This window comes from Procambarus clarkii, chromosome 7 (genome assembly GCF_040958095.1).
Source record: "Procambarus clarkii isolate CNS0578487 chromosome 7, FALCON_Pclarkii_2.0, whole genome shotgun sequence".
Lineage (NCBI taxonomy): Eukaryota > Metazoa > Arthropoda > Malacostraca > Decapoda > Cambaridae > Procambarus > Procambarus clarkii.
The window spans coordinates 5,402,743-5,423,870 of NC_091156.1; the positions used below are offsets into that span (position 1 = coordinate 5,402,743).

The 21,128-nt window shown below is 41.8% G+C and overlaps 1 protein-coding gene across 1 annotated transcript in view; it reads left to right on the plus strand.

Moving 5' to 3' along the window:
- LOC123753217 (homeotic protein ultrabithorax) overlaps positions 1–21,128 on the plus strand; it is a 320,469-nt gene that overhangs the window by 107,886 nt on the left and 191,455 nt on the right. Inside the window, 1 exon segment of the mRNA XM_069312265.1 lies at positions 8,597–8,623. Coding sequence (XP_069168366.1) covers positions 8,597–8,623 — 27 coding nt within the window.

Sequence of the window (21,128 nt, forward strand, 5' to 3'; positions counted from 1 at the left end):
AACCCGCCGTGACACTGCAGAACCCTTCACACCAGCGAAGAACACCGTATTATAACACTGGAGGAGGCAGATCATCGAGGAACTCGGTGTAACGGTGTAGAACATTAATATACCACATCACGACCCGTGGCGGGAGAGCTGTATGTAGCACAGGAAAGCAGCTCTGACAGCGGAGAACATGACAAGGCACAAGTCAGCTGCTGCTCTACAACAAAGAGAACGTTATAAATAACGGCACTTGAGCAGTCCACAACAATGCCAGACGACACAGCGTTGCGCTGAAGGCCACCGTCACAATATGACGCCGCTATACGCGAAACACTGTCTTAAAAAAAAATCAATAAACCTACTTGGCAGCTGGAAACCGGCGTTATTAACGCTAACATTAACAGCGGAGAGAGGTGACACAGCGTCTGAGCAGCACAGCAAGAAACAACTGTGAACAGACTCTCACATTGACGGACGCAACGATGAAATTCTAGAAGAGAGCTGAACTTGACACAACTCTTGCTATCATGGTGATGCATGCAATAGTAACAGAACAGAACAGAGCGCGCCTGAGGGCTCGTCCAGCACATCGCGGAGTCTGAAGTGAAAGAAAACGGCTTTATCGCTGGCATTACCTCCTCCCCCCTTCACCTCCCCCTTACCCCTCCCCCACTGGTAACCCCCAGGTCCCTATCCGGGTCTCCCAACCTTCCTCCCCCTCCCACCCATTACCCCTTCATTCTCCTCCTCCCTTTCACACTATCCATTCCTTTTTCTTATCGTACATTCCTTTACCAACCAATCATTCATTCCCCGTGCACTCTTTCCCTCCTGTTACGTAGGAAAGACTTCATTCCTTCCTTTACACCAGTCTCCTCCTCCTCCTCTTCCTTCTCCTCCCCTTCCTCCTCCTCCCGTTTCTACCGAACGTGTCCGATTCCTTAGTCACCTGTCTTGAGTATCAAATTACTTATTTCACCCGGACCGTAAGCAGTGTTGTTCCTGTAATTTACACTGACATCGCGTTCTGGAAAGATACATATCGGGTAATTACCATCTTTATTTACATTTAGTGTGCTAGTTTCAAGACAATTTCTCTAATAAGGTAGCTGTAATAAGGCACCTGTGGTAAACATAATTGCGTTCACACGCTGTGATATTATCTATATCTCTAGTATGATGTGAACCATCACTCATAATCAGGGAAGTTTAAATAAGAAAGAATAAAACAGTAGTATCTGCAAAAATAACAATCACAATAGAAGTAGAATCGCAAATAAATTAATATTAATAGTATCAAAATTGCAATTAATATCAATGAATGACAATGGCCACCGAGCACCGGTGTGGAGGGGAGGGTAGGGGGAGGAAGGGGTATGGGAGGGTTTGGATAGAGAGAGAGAGGGAGAGAGAGAGAGAGAGGGGGGGAGAGGAAGGGGAGGGGCGGGAGTAAGGGAGAGTGATAAGGTCTACGGGATTGACTCGCCGTGTTTGACAATGCTGGCTGCTGCCACTCAAACCTGAACTGAGCTCTCCATGGTGATCACTTGCACCTGGTGCCCCGGGAGTGATCACCGACGCCAGGTGCTCGGGAGTCATCAACGACGCCTGGTGCCCGGGAGTCATCACCGACGCCTGGTGCTCGGGAGTGATCACCGACGCCTGGTGCCCGGGAGTCATCACCGACGCCTGGTGCTCGGGAGTGATCACCGACGCCTGGTGCTCGGGAGTGATCACCGACGCCTGGTGCCCGGGAGTCATCACCGACGCCTGGTGCTCGGGAGTGATCACCGACGCCTGGTGCTCATTAGTAATCACCGACGCCTGGTACTCAGAAGATCAAATATAAGATTAATTTATGATCGTTATGGAATTAAATGAATAATCTAATCAGTTGTTGTTATCAATTGTATGATTGTTTCAAACCCAAATTTATTTACTCCTGGTGGAACACTCAGAATTATTCATTCTGGATAAAACTTTCAGAACTATTCACTCTGGATGGAATGCGACTTGCACTACTGTGGAAATCAGCGTCACTCGGCTGAATATTTTGAACAATCAGAGCAGCTATCGTGCACGCGCCAAAAGTATTGTGCATGATTTGAAACATAACGTTTTCTAGAAAATTAGAAAAGTTACCATGTGCCCCTGGAAATTACAGTGCACTAAGTAAAGTAATCATTCAGAAATTACCGAACAATATAAAACTATTGCATTTTTCGAGGCTTTGGAGCTATTGCTTCATATAAATTTATCTTGTGCTTGAGAAACCAAACTCTTGACTCTAATTACGAAAATGATGATAAGGATGATAATGATGATGGATTAACGCAGTCACCCATCAATCTTAAGGAATGTACAATTACCACTTCAAGAACCACCAATGGTCATTTTCCTGAGAACACCGACAAAACAGTCATTTTCGGGAAAATGTAGACGATCGCTTACACTCCGACGTTAGTTATCGTTAATCATGATACTTGGTCTATCTCACGCCCTGGGACTTGGAGAATCATTCGTCCCGGGACTAGGGCAATCATTTATCCTGGGACGTGGACTATTACTCGTCCAGGGATTTGAATTATCATTCGCTCTGGGATACTGGCTTATCATTCGGTCTGTACCTTGAGAACAGTTACAATCATCCATCTGAGGAAAGGTGTTGTCATATACCTGGGTACAGTGCATATTATCTACCTGTGGGTAGTAGATATCGTCTGTTTAAAGAAAGTAGCTATCATCTACTTGAGGAAATTGACGTATCTTCTTGTTGAAAGTAATTGTTAATGAAAAGGACTACCATCTACTTTATAGTAATGGAGCATTATCTACTTGTGAAAAGTAGATATCATCTACTTGAGAAATGTAGCAATCATATACGTTTGAAAAGGAGCTAGGAAAGTGACTGCCATCTACTTAATGAAAATGACTAGTTAAGAAAAAGGACTACCATCTACTTGAGGACTAATGTTATCATTAAGTAGAGGACATTGGCTATCACATGCATGAGAACAATTGTTATTATCTGCATGAAGGCAAAAGTTAGCATCTATTTATAGACAGTGACTTTCGTCTTAAGGACAATATTTTATCATTTTTTGAAAGGTAAATCTATCAACAACTTGAGGACAATGACTATCGTTTGCTTGAGGACAATGGCTCATGTCTGTTTGAGGACAATGCCTGTCGCCCACTTGAGAATAGTAGCTGTCGTCCACTTGAGGACAATCGCTGTCATCCACCTAAGGACAATGGTTGTCATCCACTTGAGGACAATGGCTGTCGTGCACATAAGGAAAATGGCTGTCGTCCTCTTAAGGACAAGGGCTATCATCCGTACGATAAAGCCTGTTTAGAGAGTACTTTCAGTAACGATGTGAACCATCGTACATATATTGATGCAATGTACAATTTAAAGTAGAATTTCGTACTATTGAACTTGGACAAACCGGAAAAGGTTTTGTATTTATGTTGTTAATAAAACCTAATCATCTTAGGTCTAATACACGCTATCTGAAGCTTACTATAAAACAGATTTGTGCTATACTAGGCCTAGGAATAATTAAGCTTGGTTTTTAGCTTGACGTTTTCTGACCATAAAGTGAATAGTACTAAATTCTAATTGTCCATTACGTCAATATATATACGATGGCTCACATAGTTACAAAAACTACTATTTAAACAGGAAGATAGGTTGTATGATAAAGGTTGTCATGTACTTCAAGATAGTGGCTATCATTCACCATGAAGACATCTGTTATTATTTCCCATGAAGATTTGGATGATCATCCCTCTGCGGAAACAGGTTATCAAGGGCTTGAGGGCACCGGCTATCACTCACCTGATGGCATCGACTGTCTTTTACCTTGAGGTTATCTGCTATCATTCACCTTAAGAGTACAGGCAGTAATCCTGGTCTTGGGGACAGCGACCTCAGGACACGTGTATGCATCGCTAACTCAACAAGGTGTCCAGGACCCTACAATCAGGTTGGGACATAGCTCAACTCGGAATAGTCCGGACGTAATACTTAAACACCCGGCAAGTCCAGATGAAGATTACTCACGGGCCCTGGATCGTACGATATTTCAGTCTTGTCCACACCATAAACTTGCCGCACCTGTCATAACTCTGCGGGGTAATAAACACGGCCGCTTCACTCTGTAATCGCCGCTGCAGAAGAGGCGGCCGTCGCTCGCCTTCTCCTCCCAACCCTCTTCTTCCTCTCCTCTCATCTCGTGTCTCTCTCTCTGGTGCGCCTCCCTCCTCTCCCAACCGATTGTCTGGGGCCAGCAGGGATGCCGCCCCCTCTCCTGCGTGACCGCGTCATCGCTCTCTCCCTCTCCCACCTCCAACAGCAGCGACAACAGTAGCTGTGTGTGTCCCACCTCACTTCGCTGCGACACATTTCCCCGTCCAAGACCAATCCGCGCTGATTAAGGCGAAGAGAGAGCCATACAACAGTCCTCTGGGTACCTGTATTGTCCAGTCAATGTTAATCCCAATGGAGAAGATCTCCTTTGCTGGGTTGAAGCCTCGGAGAAGCCGCCATAATGGAAGCTTTACACAGGTTCCACCAGGCGCCTGGAGCTTCATCTAGCAACTCGGTCATTGATTTCCCTCCCAACTCCACCGCCAGCCCAGGCTGATGTGGAGAGCGCCCGAGAGACACGTGGTTGCTCTCTGCCGGGATGGCGAGTCTCCCTGCCTTCCCCAAACTCTGTGCTGGTGGTGGTGGTGGTGGTGCTCTCTCTGGATAAACCTTTTCCTCTCCTCCGCCTCCTGCAGCACTCCTCCTTCTCCATGGCATCCAAGGAGTCTTCCAGCAGCACCGAATCGGAGTCTGAAGGTGAAGTAGTCTGTCTTTTGCTTGTCCTCCGTGTTGAAGTTCCACCATTTTAGAGGCGCCGCTCCCCCATCGGGCGCATCGCTCCTCTCTGTATTCACAAAGGCCTGACACGAGCACGTCACCCAACCTGACCTCCAGCCGACCTTTGCGTCGCATTTATCGCGCTTGTTTCCTCGATGTGTGTTAGCTTAGACGGGACTTTATTGCATGCGTTGACTGTGCGATGCGCAGTTGACAGATGTCAATGATCCAGGGCGCAGCGTCTCTTTACCCATTTATCATATCGAGTAAACGGGTAAACGGTCAGCTGGGAAACACGAATGGAGCTACATGCGAATCTCTTGTCTAAACTCACGAAATTCGTCTTTAATATATTTTCTTTTACGCTCCAGTTCTCAGCATCTCCTCCAACGGCGGCAGGCGACTACCCACGAGACTTTTGCGCATCCCACCAGTTGCTTGTTACACAGGTGTGCGCAGGTCCAATCGCAGGTGTCGGTAGTACACCTTCAAGCTTAACAACAATAGCCAAAACAAAGATAGTAAAAGCCGTAGCAACAGGTACAAGTGCAGTCACAAACTGCAGCCTATAACAACTGAAATGAAAGCTCGACAAATATTGGAATGACAGCAGAAACAGAAACAGTATTAGGACCAGACAGCTACTCTCGAACAGAAGTCTTACATAAGTGAAACAGGAACAGTAGCTAAAGTCCAACAAGAACACAAACATCAACAGGAGTGAGAAAAGGAGCAATAGCAGCAGCAACAGCATCAGAAGTGATAACAGAAGCAGCAACAGGAAAGACAATAAAAGTATAACAGCAGCAGCAACAGAGGTGATCGCAGCATCAACAAGGCGATGGTTCTCGCCCTCACTGCTATAGGAAAAAACATCTTCAGCGCCCTCCTTTAGAGTGAGGTCCTCTCAAGTTATCTATTTGGGGCCCACGCCCCCATCTCCCCTCCCTAACCAAGGCTGTACCCCCCTCCCCACCTCCCACTGTCACCCTCGACCCCACCTTCGTGTTCCCCTTCATCGCCATTACCCCACCTCACTGCTAGCAAGTCAACGACTTTCATGTTGTTACAGATTAACAAAGTTATCACAATTTGCCCTTAACAGCATAGGTATTACAAATTAACTTAACCTTCCCCAGACCACTGCTGTCTGCAGTCGCAAAGCAGTACGAGCAGATTCACGTGAACCTCAATGCCCACTTGCTGGCTTTTATGCGGTTCAAATGATTTGTGAAATACTAGCGTAGAAAAAGGAAATGCTTATCTTCCATAGGTAACATAAAGCCATTCTTAGCATGTTCAAGAACTTTCACAAATATTTCCAAGGAATTACAGTATTTCCAGACGGCCGTAGCATCATCGAAGGTGAATCGGTAGCTTCAGTCAGTTCTGGAACAACAAAACCTTCACATAAAATATCTTTGGTCGTAAGTTGTTCTGAAACATTGAAAATTAATCCATCAACGACAGTAGCATCAAGTGGCCAATGCTGTTCCTGATTCACTAAAGAAAGCTAATTGCCATTATTTTACTTATTTATTATTATAAATTATGACAGCACAAAGATCGCGAGCTACTGAAGATTATAGCAATCCGACAGATGACGACTCAAATCGTCACGGTGAATCCCAGTCGTTTGCAGTTAAATCCAAGGCATGAGTAGCTAACAAATAACTTACATTCTTTACTCATATTTTATATAGCATATGTGTTAGAAACTGACATGTGCTCGAAAGACTTAGATTTCAAAAAACGTGTTTTCTGAGTAGTTTGCTACTGATCAGAGATTATTTGACCTAGACTCTGTCCATCCTGGTAATTCATGACCACAGATTCCCACTAGACCCAAAGCTAAAGACATAGCCACAATCCAAGAGGATTATTTTTATGCTTCTACGACGATTGGTTTGACTGTTTCCCTCGATTGATTGCTGATGCTTAAGACACCCAAGAGGTGGATCGGACATAAATAGCCTGTAACTATGCCACCCAAACTCGAGCAGCTTATTGTTTTCTGACCTCCACGTGACTCTACAGTTTCAGATGTGCATACGATCTTATACTTCCAACTCTGCAAAGATTTCGAATATTCGCGGCGTTCCAGATTTAAATTTAACTGGTTTCAGACTTCATCTGAACTCTTGAATTCTAATTCCACCTTGGCGTCTGAAGTTAGGATGTGTTTCTTTCCATGATTCCAGATTACATCCATCCCCGAAGTCCCACGTTTCAATATTCGTTTGTTTCCGGGATTCTTGGTTTAACTATTCCCAGGATTCCTGTCTCAAATTTCCCGGTAATTAGACACTTGTGTTGTCTCCAATATACATCTAGTAAACATAAGCATGAGGTGTTTTTGTTTGTCTAAACATAAATCTCAGGTGTTTATATTTACCAACATTCCTCATACTACCAGCTGCCGCTAGAGCCGTTGAGTAGGAATGGGACGTCTGAAATATAAAATATCCTTTTACATAATATTTCTCCTGACATAGGCTGAAAAGCTACACTTTCTCAGCTTAATGGTAATAAAAATGTTTATATCTTAAGTCTAAAACTCTCATGAAACTGTTGTTTATACTTACATCCTTAAGCTTGAAATCAAAAGATGATAATCCTGTTTGTGCAGCTAAGATTATTGTCTTGAATTATTTATTTCCCACCGCAAAATAAATACTTATAAGCCGTAACCTGTTACTCCTAAAAAATGCTGAAATTAAATATTTAATGACCATACACGAGAAACTGCAGAGAAATAAGACAGGACAGTATAGTTCTTTTCATCTCACGAAATTTTAAAGGTGGCTGTCAACAGCAGTGTACAAGACAGGCGTGTTTGTGTTCTCTAGAAAACTTCCGCAATGAAAAAGGTGCTAAAGAAAACTCCACATTTTGAGAAATATTGCCAGAAACATTCACAGCTTACCGTCTCGCTTTTTCATTTCAGTTTTCTCTCCCTTTTTTTTAACGCTGTTTGGCTCCCTTGTTTTTTTACCTTTAACTTGTGATTCTCCTCTGTTACCCTACCATGTTTTAAAACCTTTAGTTCTCCGTCGTTTACAACGATGTTATCAATACGTCTGACCTGTACAAGCTTGATATTTCTTTCTGTCTTTGGACATGCGGTATATGCTTGCCTTCTGCAACCTTTGAAAACGCGTCAACTGTTCTGTGTTAGCTTACTCATGTCTTTACTTTCCAGCCATTAGTAATATTTTATCTCTTGATCTTCTATTTTGAACTTGTTTTATGTTAAATTTTACAAAGGCTGGAAATATTAGGTCACTTAGCTTAGTCATCTTAGCTATTGGGAGTGGTTCAGCCAGCGGGATCCCGTCAAGGAATCGTCCATCACATGGTTGCTCCCACAGCTGAGATGAGTAAGCTTTCTGTCTGTCGGATATGACAAACATTAGGACGGAATTGCTTTAGTTTGTTTTTCTAATTGTGTGCCATGCCATCAAAATGGATAGCTACATAATTGCTTTCTGTGTGTCACTAATAGCATGATTTAAAGTTGTCAGACAGGCTCTGCTCCCAAATACAATTAACTTTAATTAATCCCATATTAATCCAGCATTTAATTGCATATGCATTCTCATTTTTTTCGCGTTTATTGTTAACCCATAAAAGAGCTTTTATTTTACCATTAGCCATTGTGTGTGTGTTCGTAGGATCGCTTTTCCCCAAGCATCTCTGAAACCCTAGCGATGATTGCTTGCATTCAATCCACAGCTCGGAACAACTGCCCCTGGACCTCTGGTAAGTACTACCCCACGCAACGATGAATGTAGGTTTGCATGTTGCAAGTCTTCGAGCGGCACGACTGGGAGGTGAGTTACTCTCTTTTGTTTTGTAGGTGAAAAGTTTTTTTGTATTTTCTGTTTCATCAAATTCAAGGATGCTGCCGATGAAGTGGATTTGTGGAGGAAGAAGACCTTTTCTACCCAATAGGTAGACATGGTACAATGAATGTGAGGATTATGTGAATGATTTTGATTGGTAATGATGAGCTGTCTTCTCCTTCGTCTGTCTGATGTTCTTCATGTACCCCTTGTCGTTTTATGTGTTATGTATTCTTGTATTTATGTAGATTATATCACGTTCTGTATTGTTCTTTTTTTTATTTTCGTGTAATGTTATTAGTTATGCGTTTTCTATTTCTCTCTCGCTTTCCATTACCAAATCATAAAATTCTTCAGTCTTTCATTTACTTTAAGCCGTGCAATTTGCCAAAGTTCTCGTAGGTATGCAAAGTAGCTGTCATACTATCTTAGTCTCCGGCAACAGTGATACATTACTGGTCGTTGGGTTTATTTTATCCGACAACAGAGACATTGCATCATCTGACGGTTCCATTTAGTCGTGCAACAGAGGAACTACGCCATAATTTTTGTCCGTTTAATCCGGAAACAAAGGTAATTCATCACATGTTGCATAAATTTTGCCCGGGAACAGAGGAACATGCGTAGGGCCCGTTGAGTAGGAAAACAGAGGTGGTTGATTATATGTTGGCTACTTTTCGCCCAACAACAGAGGAAGAACATGCGTTGGTGCTGTTTATTTCGGGAACAGAGGTAGTTCAGCATGCCTCAGGTAGAGGCATGCGTAAACTTCGCATGCCAGCACAGAAACATGGTTTGAACGCGATTGATCCCACATTAGAGGGACATTACCTGTCCACAAGCCCGAAACACCCTAAGAATTTTATATCTAAAATAGAAGATTGTGTTACTGCATTAGAAACTTTCATGAATTATCCAAATCAGTCTTAATATGTGAGGGATGAATAATTGTATTCGCTTCACTTTGTACTTCAGGACTTGAAAGGAGAAAACATTGAGTAACCGCAAGAAAATAACATATATATTAAAATTCCAACCACTCCCTATTTATTAGTTGCAAAAGGACACTGATAACAACAGATATATGTAATAGAACAAACAAAAACAATATCCCCTCTCCCTCTTTTTTTTAGCCTGTAATTCTCCAATTTATTTATTCACCGGGCTTTAGCTTGTTGCATTTGCTTTATTGGAAAATATGTTTTGATATCATTGCATTATTTATACAACTCTTTCCATGATTAATCAATATAATATGCAAGAAAATTTTGTCAAATCCTTGTGTCTAATGAATCTGTAACTATTTGATAAAGCTTTTCTTGCTAACGGTGTATTGGTTTTACATTTAAATTATTTTAATTTCATGTTACAATTTGCTTCTAGAAGAAACATACAATTAAACTTTGGTCGTGAATATGTGAACAGCATAGCAACAATCTGCACATTTAATCTCGCTGTTGTTGCATTGGTGACTAGTAACGTCAATTTAAAGTTTTCAGGAAAAATGCACAGTGAATGAGCTCGCATAGAGATGTCTCGTTGATATTCTCTACAGTAGCGACTTTACATGCAATTTACGTCGTTGTGGAATACTTGAGTTCTTATCATTCCAAGATCTTAATACATATGCGTCAATGACTATGTATGTAGATTAAGTGGAGTAGACTTGGTTATGATTATACTCATTGCATCTTGATTGAACTATCAGTCTGCCTCTTGATGATATATACATTCGTGCGTGTACACTCATAAACTCACGCACACACGCATATATAATATATATAATATTGTTAAAAGTCTTTCTATGATCAAACTACCAAAATTGTGCAGATGATCATGGGGACATGTCGCCATCTCTGAGTCCGGCCCCTCCATCTTTACGAGCGCCAGGCAGTGTTGAGGTGCTCGCTGATGGCCTGCTTCGTCTGGCGAACAGGGAGGAGGTGTGGCGGAGGGCTATCAACCACACCGGCCCAGAGTACGCCCGTCCCATCCACAAACGCCCTCATCCTGAAAAATCCGCAAAATAATTGTATTTTTTGGCCATGTGGAAGATGACTACCGAACAGTTTCGTTGTGCGGGTGTAAGCAAGCTGCCGAATAGTCTCGCTGTTAGTGCGAGACACGACTGCTCAATGGTCTCATTCTTCCTGAGAGGACCACTGAGCTATCTCGTTGCAGGTGAGAGACTGCGACCCAATACTCTCGCTTTGGGTGTGAGAGACGACTACCCAACAGTTTTGTTCCTCGTGTGAATGACGGCTACTGAAGTTTCGGTGTACCTGTGAACGAAGACTACCGAATAGTCTCGTTGAACATGACAGACTTTATCTAACAGAGGACTTGAGAGCCGCTACCCAACACAGAGGGAGGGGGGAATGACAGAACCATCCAGCTCTTATTGTAGTCTCTTGCAGCCATCCTTTTTTCTATATATTAACATCACTTTTGCATTATTCATAAGCTGGTGTATGAATTATCTTATTTATGAGCTCATTGTCAATAATCAGGTACAGAAAGGTTCCCAATTCCGATTCCTGGGTCCCCCGCCTCCCCTTGTGACAGCTCGCCATTCCGATTTTTCCTCTTTCGCTATTATTGTCCGTATCCTAACTGCGAGGGACCCGCTCCAGTAACGCTATAACAGAACTAAATATTCTGTTTGTTACTGTCAGATGCAAGCTTGATCCTCGATCCATATAATGTGTTGTAGTCGTCATTGGCTTGCGAATATCGAATGAAGGCATTCGCATGGAGTTATAACTGGTTGAATGTGTTTAAAAAATGTTATATAAATAAGGGAACTTGCTAATCATATGTTGGGTAAGAGAGATAGAAAAAATAACAAAGGCTTTTGTTGGAAGGCGATGGCGGGTCTCCAGCTCTGAGACAGGCGACACATCCTGCTATTGTCCCTGGCCTTCTGTGGGCGCCTCCACCTAGTGCTTGTTGCTGCTCCAGAGATTACACCATCCTCGCTTCCGACCCGCTGGCTCACTCCTGACACACTACACACCTACTCTGGCTGGCATATAGCTAGCTCTCGGCTGACTAGACCACAGGGTAGAGTCAGTTGAGTTCTCCAACAAAAGTAATAACTGGCCGTTATTACTTTTGTGGAAGAAACATATGTAGTAGATATGATAAGGAAAAAATATATGTCTATAGTCAGCTCATACGACCACCAACGATATGAAAGGCGGGGCCCAAGAGCAAGCAGCTCAATCCTGCAGGTACAAATAGTAAATATAGTAAATACAGTAAATACACACACACACACACACACACACACACACACACACACACACACACACACACACACACACACACACACACACACACACACACACACACACACACACACACACACACACACACACACTGGCGACTGGCCAGACGTCACGAGACGTCACCGGTGGAGTCCCGCAGAGTTCAGTCCTTGGATCATACTGTTTTTGATATATGTAAATGATCTACCAGAGAGGTATAGAATCATTCCTATCATTGTTTGCTTATGATGCCAAAATTATGAGGATTAAGACGGAGGAAGATAGTATGAGGCTACAAGATGACCTAGACAGACTGAATGAATGGTCCAACAAATGGCTACTAATGTTCAACCAGAGTAAATTCAAGGTAATGAAACTAGGCAGTGGAAACAGGAGGCCAATCACAGGATACAGAATGGGAGATGAAGTCCCTCATGAAACGGACAGAGAGAAAGTTCTAGCAGTTGATATCACACCAAACCTGTCTCCTGAAGCCCACATCAAGAGAATAACATATGCGGCGTATGCGAGGCTGGCTAACATCAGAACTGCCTACAGGAACCTGTGTAATGAATCATTCAGAACCTTGTATACCACATATGTAAGACCAATCCTCGAGTATGTGGCCCCAGCATGGAGCCCGTACCTTGTCAAGCACAAGGCGAAGCTGGAAAACGTTCAGAGGTATGACACCAGGCTAGTCCCAGAACTAAGAGGCATGAGTTACGAGAAAAGGCTGCGGGAAATGCACCTCACGACTCTGCAAGACAGGAGAGTTAGGGAAGACATGATCACTACCTACACACTTCTCAGAGGAATTGACAGGGTAGATAATGATAAACTGTTTAGTACGGGTGGTACGCGAACAAGGGGACACAGGCGGAAACTGAGTACCCAAATGAGCCACAGGGACGTTAGAAAGAACTTTTTCAGTGTCAGGGTAGTTAACAGATGGAATGCATTAGGCAGTGATGTGGTGGAGGCTGACTCCATACACAGTTTCAAATGTAGATATGATAGAGCCCAGTAAGCTCAGGAATCTGTACACCAATTGATTGACAGTTGAGAGGCGGGACCAAAGAGCCAGAGACACAGAGGGCCTGATGCCTGAGTCGACAGTGCTCGGGATTCGTAGTCCTAAGGGTCCGGGTTCTATTCCCGGAGGAGGCGGAAACAAATGGACAGTTTCTTTCACCCTGATGTTCCTGTTCATGTAGCAGTAAATATGTACCTGGAAGTTAGACAGCTGCTACGGGCTGCTTCCTGGGTGTGTGCACATCTAAGTGAGTACAACTAGGTGAATACACACATACACACACAGACCAAAGAGCCAAATCTCCACCCCCCCCCCCCCCCAAAGCACAACTAGGTGAGTATTCACATTCACAGATATTCATTTATATAACAAATATTTCCTTTCAGGAATACATGAGTAATCTGTCTAGTGTTCAGGTGGCGCTCTGGTGTGTGTCGTGAATTATGGGTATTTTTCAACCTTTTTCGAAACAATTTTCATTATTAGTTCCGAGAAGCAGATCAGCTTTAGTTTGGGGAGGTGGTGAGGGGGGGGGGAGGGTGAGAGTTTGGGTGCACGCGCGTGTGGACATGAGCTGCGAGGAGTGGTTTGTTGTGCATCAAAATCACTTTCATTTTGGAGACATGTAATATTTTATGGTTGTGATTTTTACGCAGATAAATTCTACTGATCAAGGATTTAGTGTTCGCACACTGGCACATACGCTCACACGTGCTCTTTCCCAAGCGCAAACGCGCAAACACACACACAAAGGAAACTTACTTATGTGTACTTGTCTGTACTTACCTAGTTCACAACTAACTAGGTAAGTACATACAAGAGGCTAGACTAAAGAGCCAGAGCTCAACCACCACAAGCACAACAAGGTGAGTACACACACACACACACACACACACACACACACACACACACACACACACACACACACACACACACACACACACACACACATACACACATACACACACATGACTGGGTTCGATTCCCGGCGCTGGCGAGAACCAAAAATGGGTAGAGTTTCTTTCACCCTGATGCCCCTGTTACCTAGCAATAAATAGGTACCTGGAAGTTAGACAGCAGTTACAGGCTGTTTCCCGGAGATGTATGTTTGTGTGAAAAAAAATAGTAGTTAATAACAGTTGATTGACAGTTGAGAGGCGGGCCGAAGGAGCAGAGCTCAACCCTCGCAAGCACACCTAGATATACAACTAGGTGAATAAATACACACACAGGGGCTGGTGGCTTAGTGGACAGCACGCTCTACACTTAATACTGTGTTCCAGGGCTCGATTCCCGGGCCGGCGAGAACGCCGGGAATCGACTCACCCTGATGCCCCTGTTACCTAGCAGTAAATAGGTACCTGGGAGCTAGGCAGCTGGCACAGGCTGCACCCTGGTGATGCGTGTTAGAGGGAAATATATGTAGTAGATCTGATATAGGTGGGGGAGTCAGAGGAGACAACCATTAGATAGAAAGGCGGGTTCCAAGAGCTAGCAGCTCGATCCTGAAGCCACAAATAGTAAATAGATACACAATATAGATATCCGAATTATTTCTTTATTGTAATAGTAAATTAGAGCGTTGCAAAGGGGCCACAATTGCTTCAGATATCTCTATATTCATTTTCCTCACACTACACCGTATTGTAACTTTTCCCCTTGCGTATAATTAATTTTGTTGAGAGTCTTAGCAGAAGCGCTTCCAAAAGACCACTTGGTTATAAATTAATTATAATGTCAAAATAAATATTAAAGCGCGTCACAGCTACTGGTCTAATCGTTCCCAATTTATGTTTTGATAAATATGGCACCGATATATTTGTGTTTAGCAGCTAGCCAGTAAGATGACTCGCTCTCTCCCATCACGTATAATGTTGTATTTTGATTGGTGTTTGCTAAAATACGTGTATAACTAAAGGGGGCGATTCAGCATCCTGCAGGACAGAGTTCGATTCCCGATAGCCTAAGTGGATGATATGGTTATCTTTACTAGTTTGACTTTTCAGCATATCTGAAGGTTAAAAGTTACTTATTCTTTTCATAAGTAGTTTTAACTCAGCATGACGGTGTATACTCCTAGATACTCCTGGATGTAACTTTCTTCAATATGAAAACCGTCATATTAATTTTATGTCCAAAGTTGTTAATTGACTTTTTCATTTAATTCTGTATTCAGCTGCTCGCTTCTCGGTGTATATTCGTTGAGATGTATGGAACTGCTTAGAATATTGACCCTGAGGTAGGTATATTCAACTTCTCCAGGCGTTTACGAAGTTTCTTCAGTCGTGGATTATATTCAGAACTAAATTATACTTGTTATCATCCTCCAGTGTTTAATCGGGCTTTAATGTCAGTGTTGAACCTAAACAAGAAGTAGATGCTGCTTCCATTGACTGCGGCGACGACGACGCTAAGAACACAGAGTATATATATCCGAGGGGTGTACCAAGGAATGTTCCTAGTGTTATTTTCGGGTGAACTGGAGAAACATACCTGTAGGTAATCCCGTTAGTAGACTCATTATGCTCGCCATTTTGGTCTCCATCGGTGCTCCGCCACCTGATTTATTGCTCTGGGAAGCCATTTTGTTTTAGGAGTTTGATGATTAATGTCCTGAGCTCTAAATGCATGGCCTTCCTCTTCTCGTCCGGCCTCGCCGCGATCTGTTTTCCCACGTCTGGTCTCTCATTGTATTTCCTGCTATTATCCCGCCTCTCCTCCCGCTCCTGCTGTTTCCACTCATCTTATTATTTTAAATTTTTCTTTAGTTTTCCCGACCCGCCTCGTTTCGTTATATTCCCGGCTGGCCCTGCCTCGCCTCGTTCAGCTTTGCTACTTCTTCCTGAAGGACATCACCTTCCTGAAGGACATTACCTTCCTGAAGGACATTACCTTCCTGAAGGATATCACCTTCCTGAAGAATATCACCTTCCTGGAGGACATTACCTTCCTGAAGGATATCACCTTCCTGAAGGACACCACCTCCCCATAGGACACCGACTTTTCGAAGTACACCTTCGTTGGTATTTGAAGGGGATCTTGGGTTCATGATAGCCTGTTTCAACATCACTCGCTGAGTGTAGTTTGCGAAGGCTATCTTAAGGCAAAAGATAGAAAACAGACTAAGAATGTACCTTCCTCCGTGGTCCTGTTTGGTCCTACATCTCTGTTCCCTCCAGCTTTATTCATCTTCGGAGTCGGAGGTGGGGTTAAGCCGTTACGTTAAACCCACTATATAGGTATCTAGGTCGAGAGACTTGTAATATAGGTTCATCTGATTATGATAACTCAGATTTCATTGCTACAGGAGTTATAAATCATTTTAATACAACATATTGTGGTTATACAATAAATACCAAAGAAGGTCCTAGGAATGGATACTTGTTGTTATAGATAATACGACTTTATTGGTCTCATTGTTCTTATTGATTTATATATAATCAATTCAGTTGTTCAGTCTGTTTCGTGCTTCCTCATTCCGTCTCACCTGACCTCGACACATCACGCCACTCAACACCCGTGGCCTTGTCCAGTTCTCTTAAAGAATGACAAAAAATAAACTCCTGGAAATGCGGTATCTGTGAATATAATCATTTGTGCGTAAAAATATAAGGCTGAATTATGTGGACTCCTTCATGCGTCACGAAAATAAATCCGTCGCTGTTCTTTACTCTCCTGCTTGACGCAAAAAGTTATTATAAAATATAATGACTTTTGAGTTGCAATATATATATTTGTTACTTTCTCAGTCTCACCGCTCGTCTCTGCTACCAACACCATGCACGCCGCCTGCATTGTAATTCCCAGGAGGCCCAACTACACCATATATTTGCACATTTTTCATCGTTAAAATCAATCCCTCCCGATCTGCGAGCTGCCTCGTTCATAGTGAAATTTTCAATCAAGTTCCAGACGGTAATGACGGGGGCTGCGGGTAGCTGAGTTTGACACACATCACCAGTTTCCTGTGTGGGGTGGTAGTCGATGGGGGGGGGGGGGGTGGAGTGTTGAGGGAGTGAACGATGAATCTCTTCAACTTCTCTCTTTGTCGTTGTCTACGTAACTCTCTCTCTCTCTCTCTGTCTCTCTCTCTCTCTCTCTCTCTCTCTCTCTCTCTATCTCTCTCTCTCTCTCTCTCTCTCTCTCTCTCTCTCTCTCTCTCTCTCTCTCTCTCTCTCTCTCTCTCTCTCTCTCTCTCTCTCTCTCTCTCTCTCTCTCTCTCTCTCTCTCTCTCTCTCTCTCTCTCTCTCTCTCAACCCGAAACGGAAATTCGTTATAAAATACCCTACTTTATTTTATATTTAGATTGGAAGGGAAATGAGAAAATACTTAGGTGGAAACGTCATCTTGCCCTCTCACTCGTCTAATAAACGTTATCTTGCCCTCTCACCCGTCTAATAAACGTCATCTTGCCCTCTCACTCGTCTAATAAACGTCATCTTGCCCTCTCACCCGGCTAATAAACGTCAACTTACCCTCTCACCCGGCTAATAAACGTCATCTTGCCCTCTCACCTGTCTAATAAACGTCATCTTGCCCTTTCACCCGGCTAATAAACGTCATCTTGCCCTTTCCACCGTCCTACAACGTCAGCTTCCCTTCTCCTACGTCTAACAGAGTGCACCTTGCTATATGGAGTACTGGAGTAGGTACGCAAGTTTTCTTCGTTACCTTTTAAATGGCAGGACGTAGGATTGACTCTCTTATTTAGCATTACTTAATGGTCAGTCTCACAATTGTGGAGCAGGGGGAACTGAGCAAAATTCAAGCGACTACTTACACACACACACTTTTTCATCCGTTGTGTGTTTGTGTGTACTGGAAAATAAAGAGGGAAGGAGAGAACGTGTTGAATGTACGTGTTTGTTTGTGTGTTTGTGATGTTTTTTACTATTTCAGCGTGTTTTTCGCACACCTAAACATATTAGGAGTGTGCACGAGAGCCAGAGACACGCAATATTTTTTGCCTTCATTTTCCTCTCGTCCTAATTTCTTTCTTTCATATTTTTAGGCTGTGTATATATTCATTATTGTAATATTTTTTTCCCGGATTCCGTCTCGCTTTATTTCACCTCTTTTTTCCTCGTTCTATGTGATATCCAATTTAAATTCTTCAGGAGGGCACTCGTTAACACACACACACACACACACACACACACACACACACACACACACACACACACACACACACACACACACACACACACACACACACAATTTTCACAATATGACATTACATGAGCAGGCGGATTTTTTGGAATTTAAAGATCATAGTCTTTTTATATAATTTCTTGGTAATCCAAAAAACATTCTCAGTTATGTTGCTTTCTTGGTCATTGTGCATGGTGGTCCCGTTGGCTGAGCGGTACTAGTGCCCTCTGCTGGTGGACGGGGCCGGATTCTATCAAGTTGCTTATTTATTTCACTTAACGTACTGTCCCGGGTCCTGAGTCCTAAGTTTTCACTCAGGTCTATTGACACTCAAATCTTGTATTGAAAGCGTCTCTTAGCGTGACTCATTTCTCGATGCTGGCCTGATTGAGGAAAATAATAGTGAAAGTAATAATTGGACAATTAGTGATAATGATAGTAATATTTCATATAAAAAATTAATAAAATAATAATAATAATAATAATAATAGTAATTGTTATTGCAATTATTTTTATTTTTATTATTATTAGTTCCCCCTCATTTTAGTTACATATGGTTGTTGCAAACTCAGAATTTCATCATCTAGTACAATTATCAAGCAATGTGGATCATGCCCTCAGGTGCATATCATTACACTTTTATACTATCATACATTCATTTAAATGACGTGTGAATAATTGAAGTGACACTCTTTTAGAAGCCATCCTGTTGTCAAAAAGAGTTTAAAACTCATGTTTTTTGTCTGAATTTGAGAGTCGAAACTGTTCTGTCCGCACACAGGATCTGCCTGATTGTCATATGTGGTAGTTCTCGTTTATTGGTTTCTTCTTGAAGAATGAAGGTTTAATGTAAGTAGGTGGGTGGATGTGAGCGTTTTGAGAACTTTGCAGAGCACACAGACCAGCCACATCTATTCCGTGTTGAGAGGTGAATATACGGCAAAGAATAGTTAGAGTATATTATTATCATTAATAATAATAATATTATTATGAAGTAATGGTAATGTCTTATAACAGAGAAAATAACATAAGATAAAAACTCAAACTTATGTATTTATGTATTTTATGTAATGATTTTAATTACACCAGGTATATCCAGCCACAGCAAGTCTTTCGTACTCTCGTACGTGCATTGTCAAGGTTTGTGTATTAGTCGTTGAGATGTAAGTTTTCTCCAAGCCTTATACTCAGACCTTGATAATACACTCATGAGAGTGCGAAAGACTTGGTGTAATTCAAATCTGTACATAAATACAGATATATTAGATTATTATTATTATTATTCATTTATATTTTTAATTTTATTATATTTCAATTGTAATTTAAACAAATAATTAAAATTAACATTTACAAAAAGTTTGATTGTGAATTAACATTATTGTTAATATTTTTTTTTAGGTATCCCAGGTAAGGACACATTTATTATTTCGTCATATTTACTGTTAATTCGCCTTTTTCTAAATTCTTCGGTCAGATTTGCATTCTGTTTCAGAAGATTAACATTCGCACGTATGTTAAACAAATTCCTTAAATGTTTTCAACAATACGAGAAGCACATCGTTCTAAGTACCTGCTATTGTTTCATTCATTTGGAGGCTTATTGTCTTTAAAATTAAACCTTTTACACACACACATATATATATATATATTTATACATATATATATATATATATATATATATATATATATATATATATATATATATATGTATATATATATATATATATATATATATATATATATATATATATATATATATATATATATATATATATATATATATATATATATATATATATAGTAAAACTGATATTACTGTCGTTGTTGGGCAGTGTAATAAGTTTTGTTTTAATACTTATTATTATTAACATCTTTATTGAAAACATTATTTAAATACTAGTAGTATTTTTGGGACCAGGGCATTTAATATATGAATTGGGCATGGGTGAGGCCATAGAGTTTTATCGCCAAGGAGAGATAGGTCCAGCACCGTCACGCCACACTCACAGCGCCTTTTACGACCACACCACATATATGTCCACAAACCATATGTGTGGAAGGGCCTTCATGTGCCCCCTCTCACATATGACCACCGACCTATCATGTGCCCAACTCCCCCATGCCCATCCACATATCATATGCCCCACACATCATGTGCCCCCTCTCACTCATGCCCAGCCACATATTATGTGCCCCCTCTCACTAATGCCCAGCCACACATTATGTGCCCCACACACCCCTTGCCCTCCAACATATCATATATACTCACACTAACCACATAATATATTTTCATATCCCCACAAAACTCAGCACATTAAATCCTAAACACAAGAAGCCACAAGCAGCTATGCACAGTCACACTCCAAACCACTGATACTTAGGCTTCCTTACACTCATATGTCTCGACCTTTATATTTCAGCTTCCTGACCCTCAGCCCCTGATACTTGACTAATACTTGAGATTCCTTTCCCTCGACCCTAATACTTGAGACTGAACCCATCGAGCCTGATACTTGTGCGAGTTCGCTTAGACTCTAGTCTCTTCTATCACCAGGTAACGAGGATCGAACGAGACGGTGGGCGTCATAAACATCGTTTCGCTAATTTGTTTATTAAGAACTATTAAATACTTTCGGAAACATATATCTTGACCCTCAAAAATTTGGAAAATATTATTTTCATTTTGCAGTTAGCATAAACATATTTATATTTAATTTGGATTCGAAGCGTTGCATGTTGAGGAAGTTTTGTTAAATTAAATATCCCTGGATAGGAGAATTTGGAAAAAAATCAGTCTCTAAATTTCAGTTTTATTATGACCTGACGCTAAGAGATGCGTTTTGTTGAGAAGAGTTTCGTTCAATAACATATGCCTACGATAAAGACTGCTATCAATATGTCTCTGAGAATGAACCTTTTAAGCTCGAAACGTTGTGTAAATTATGATAAGTGTAATAATTATACAA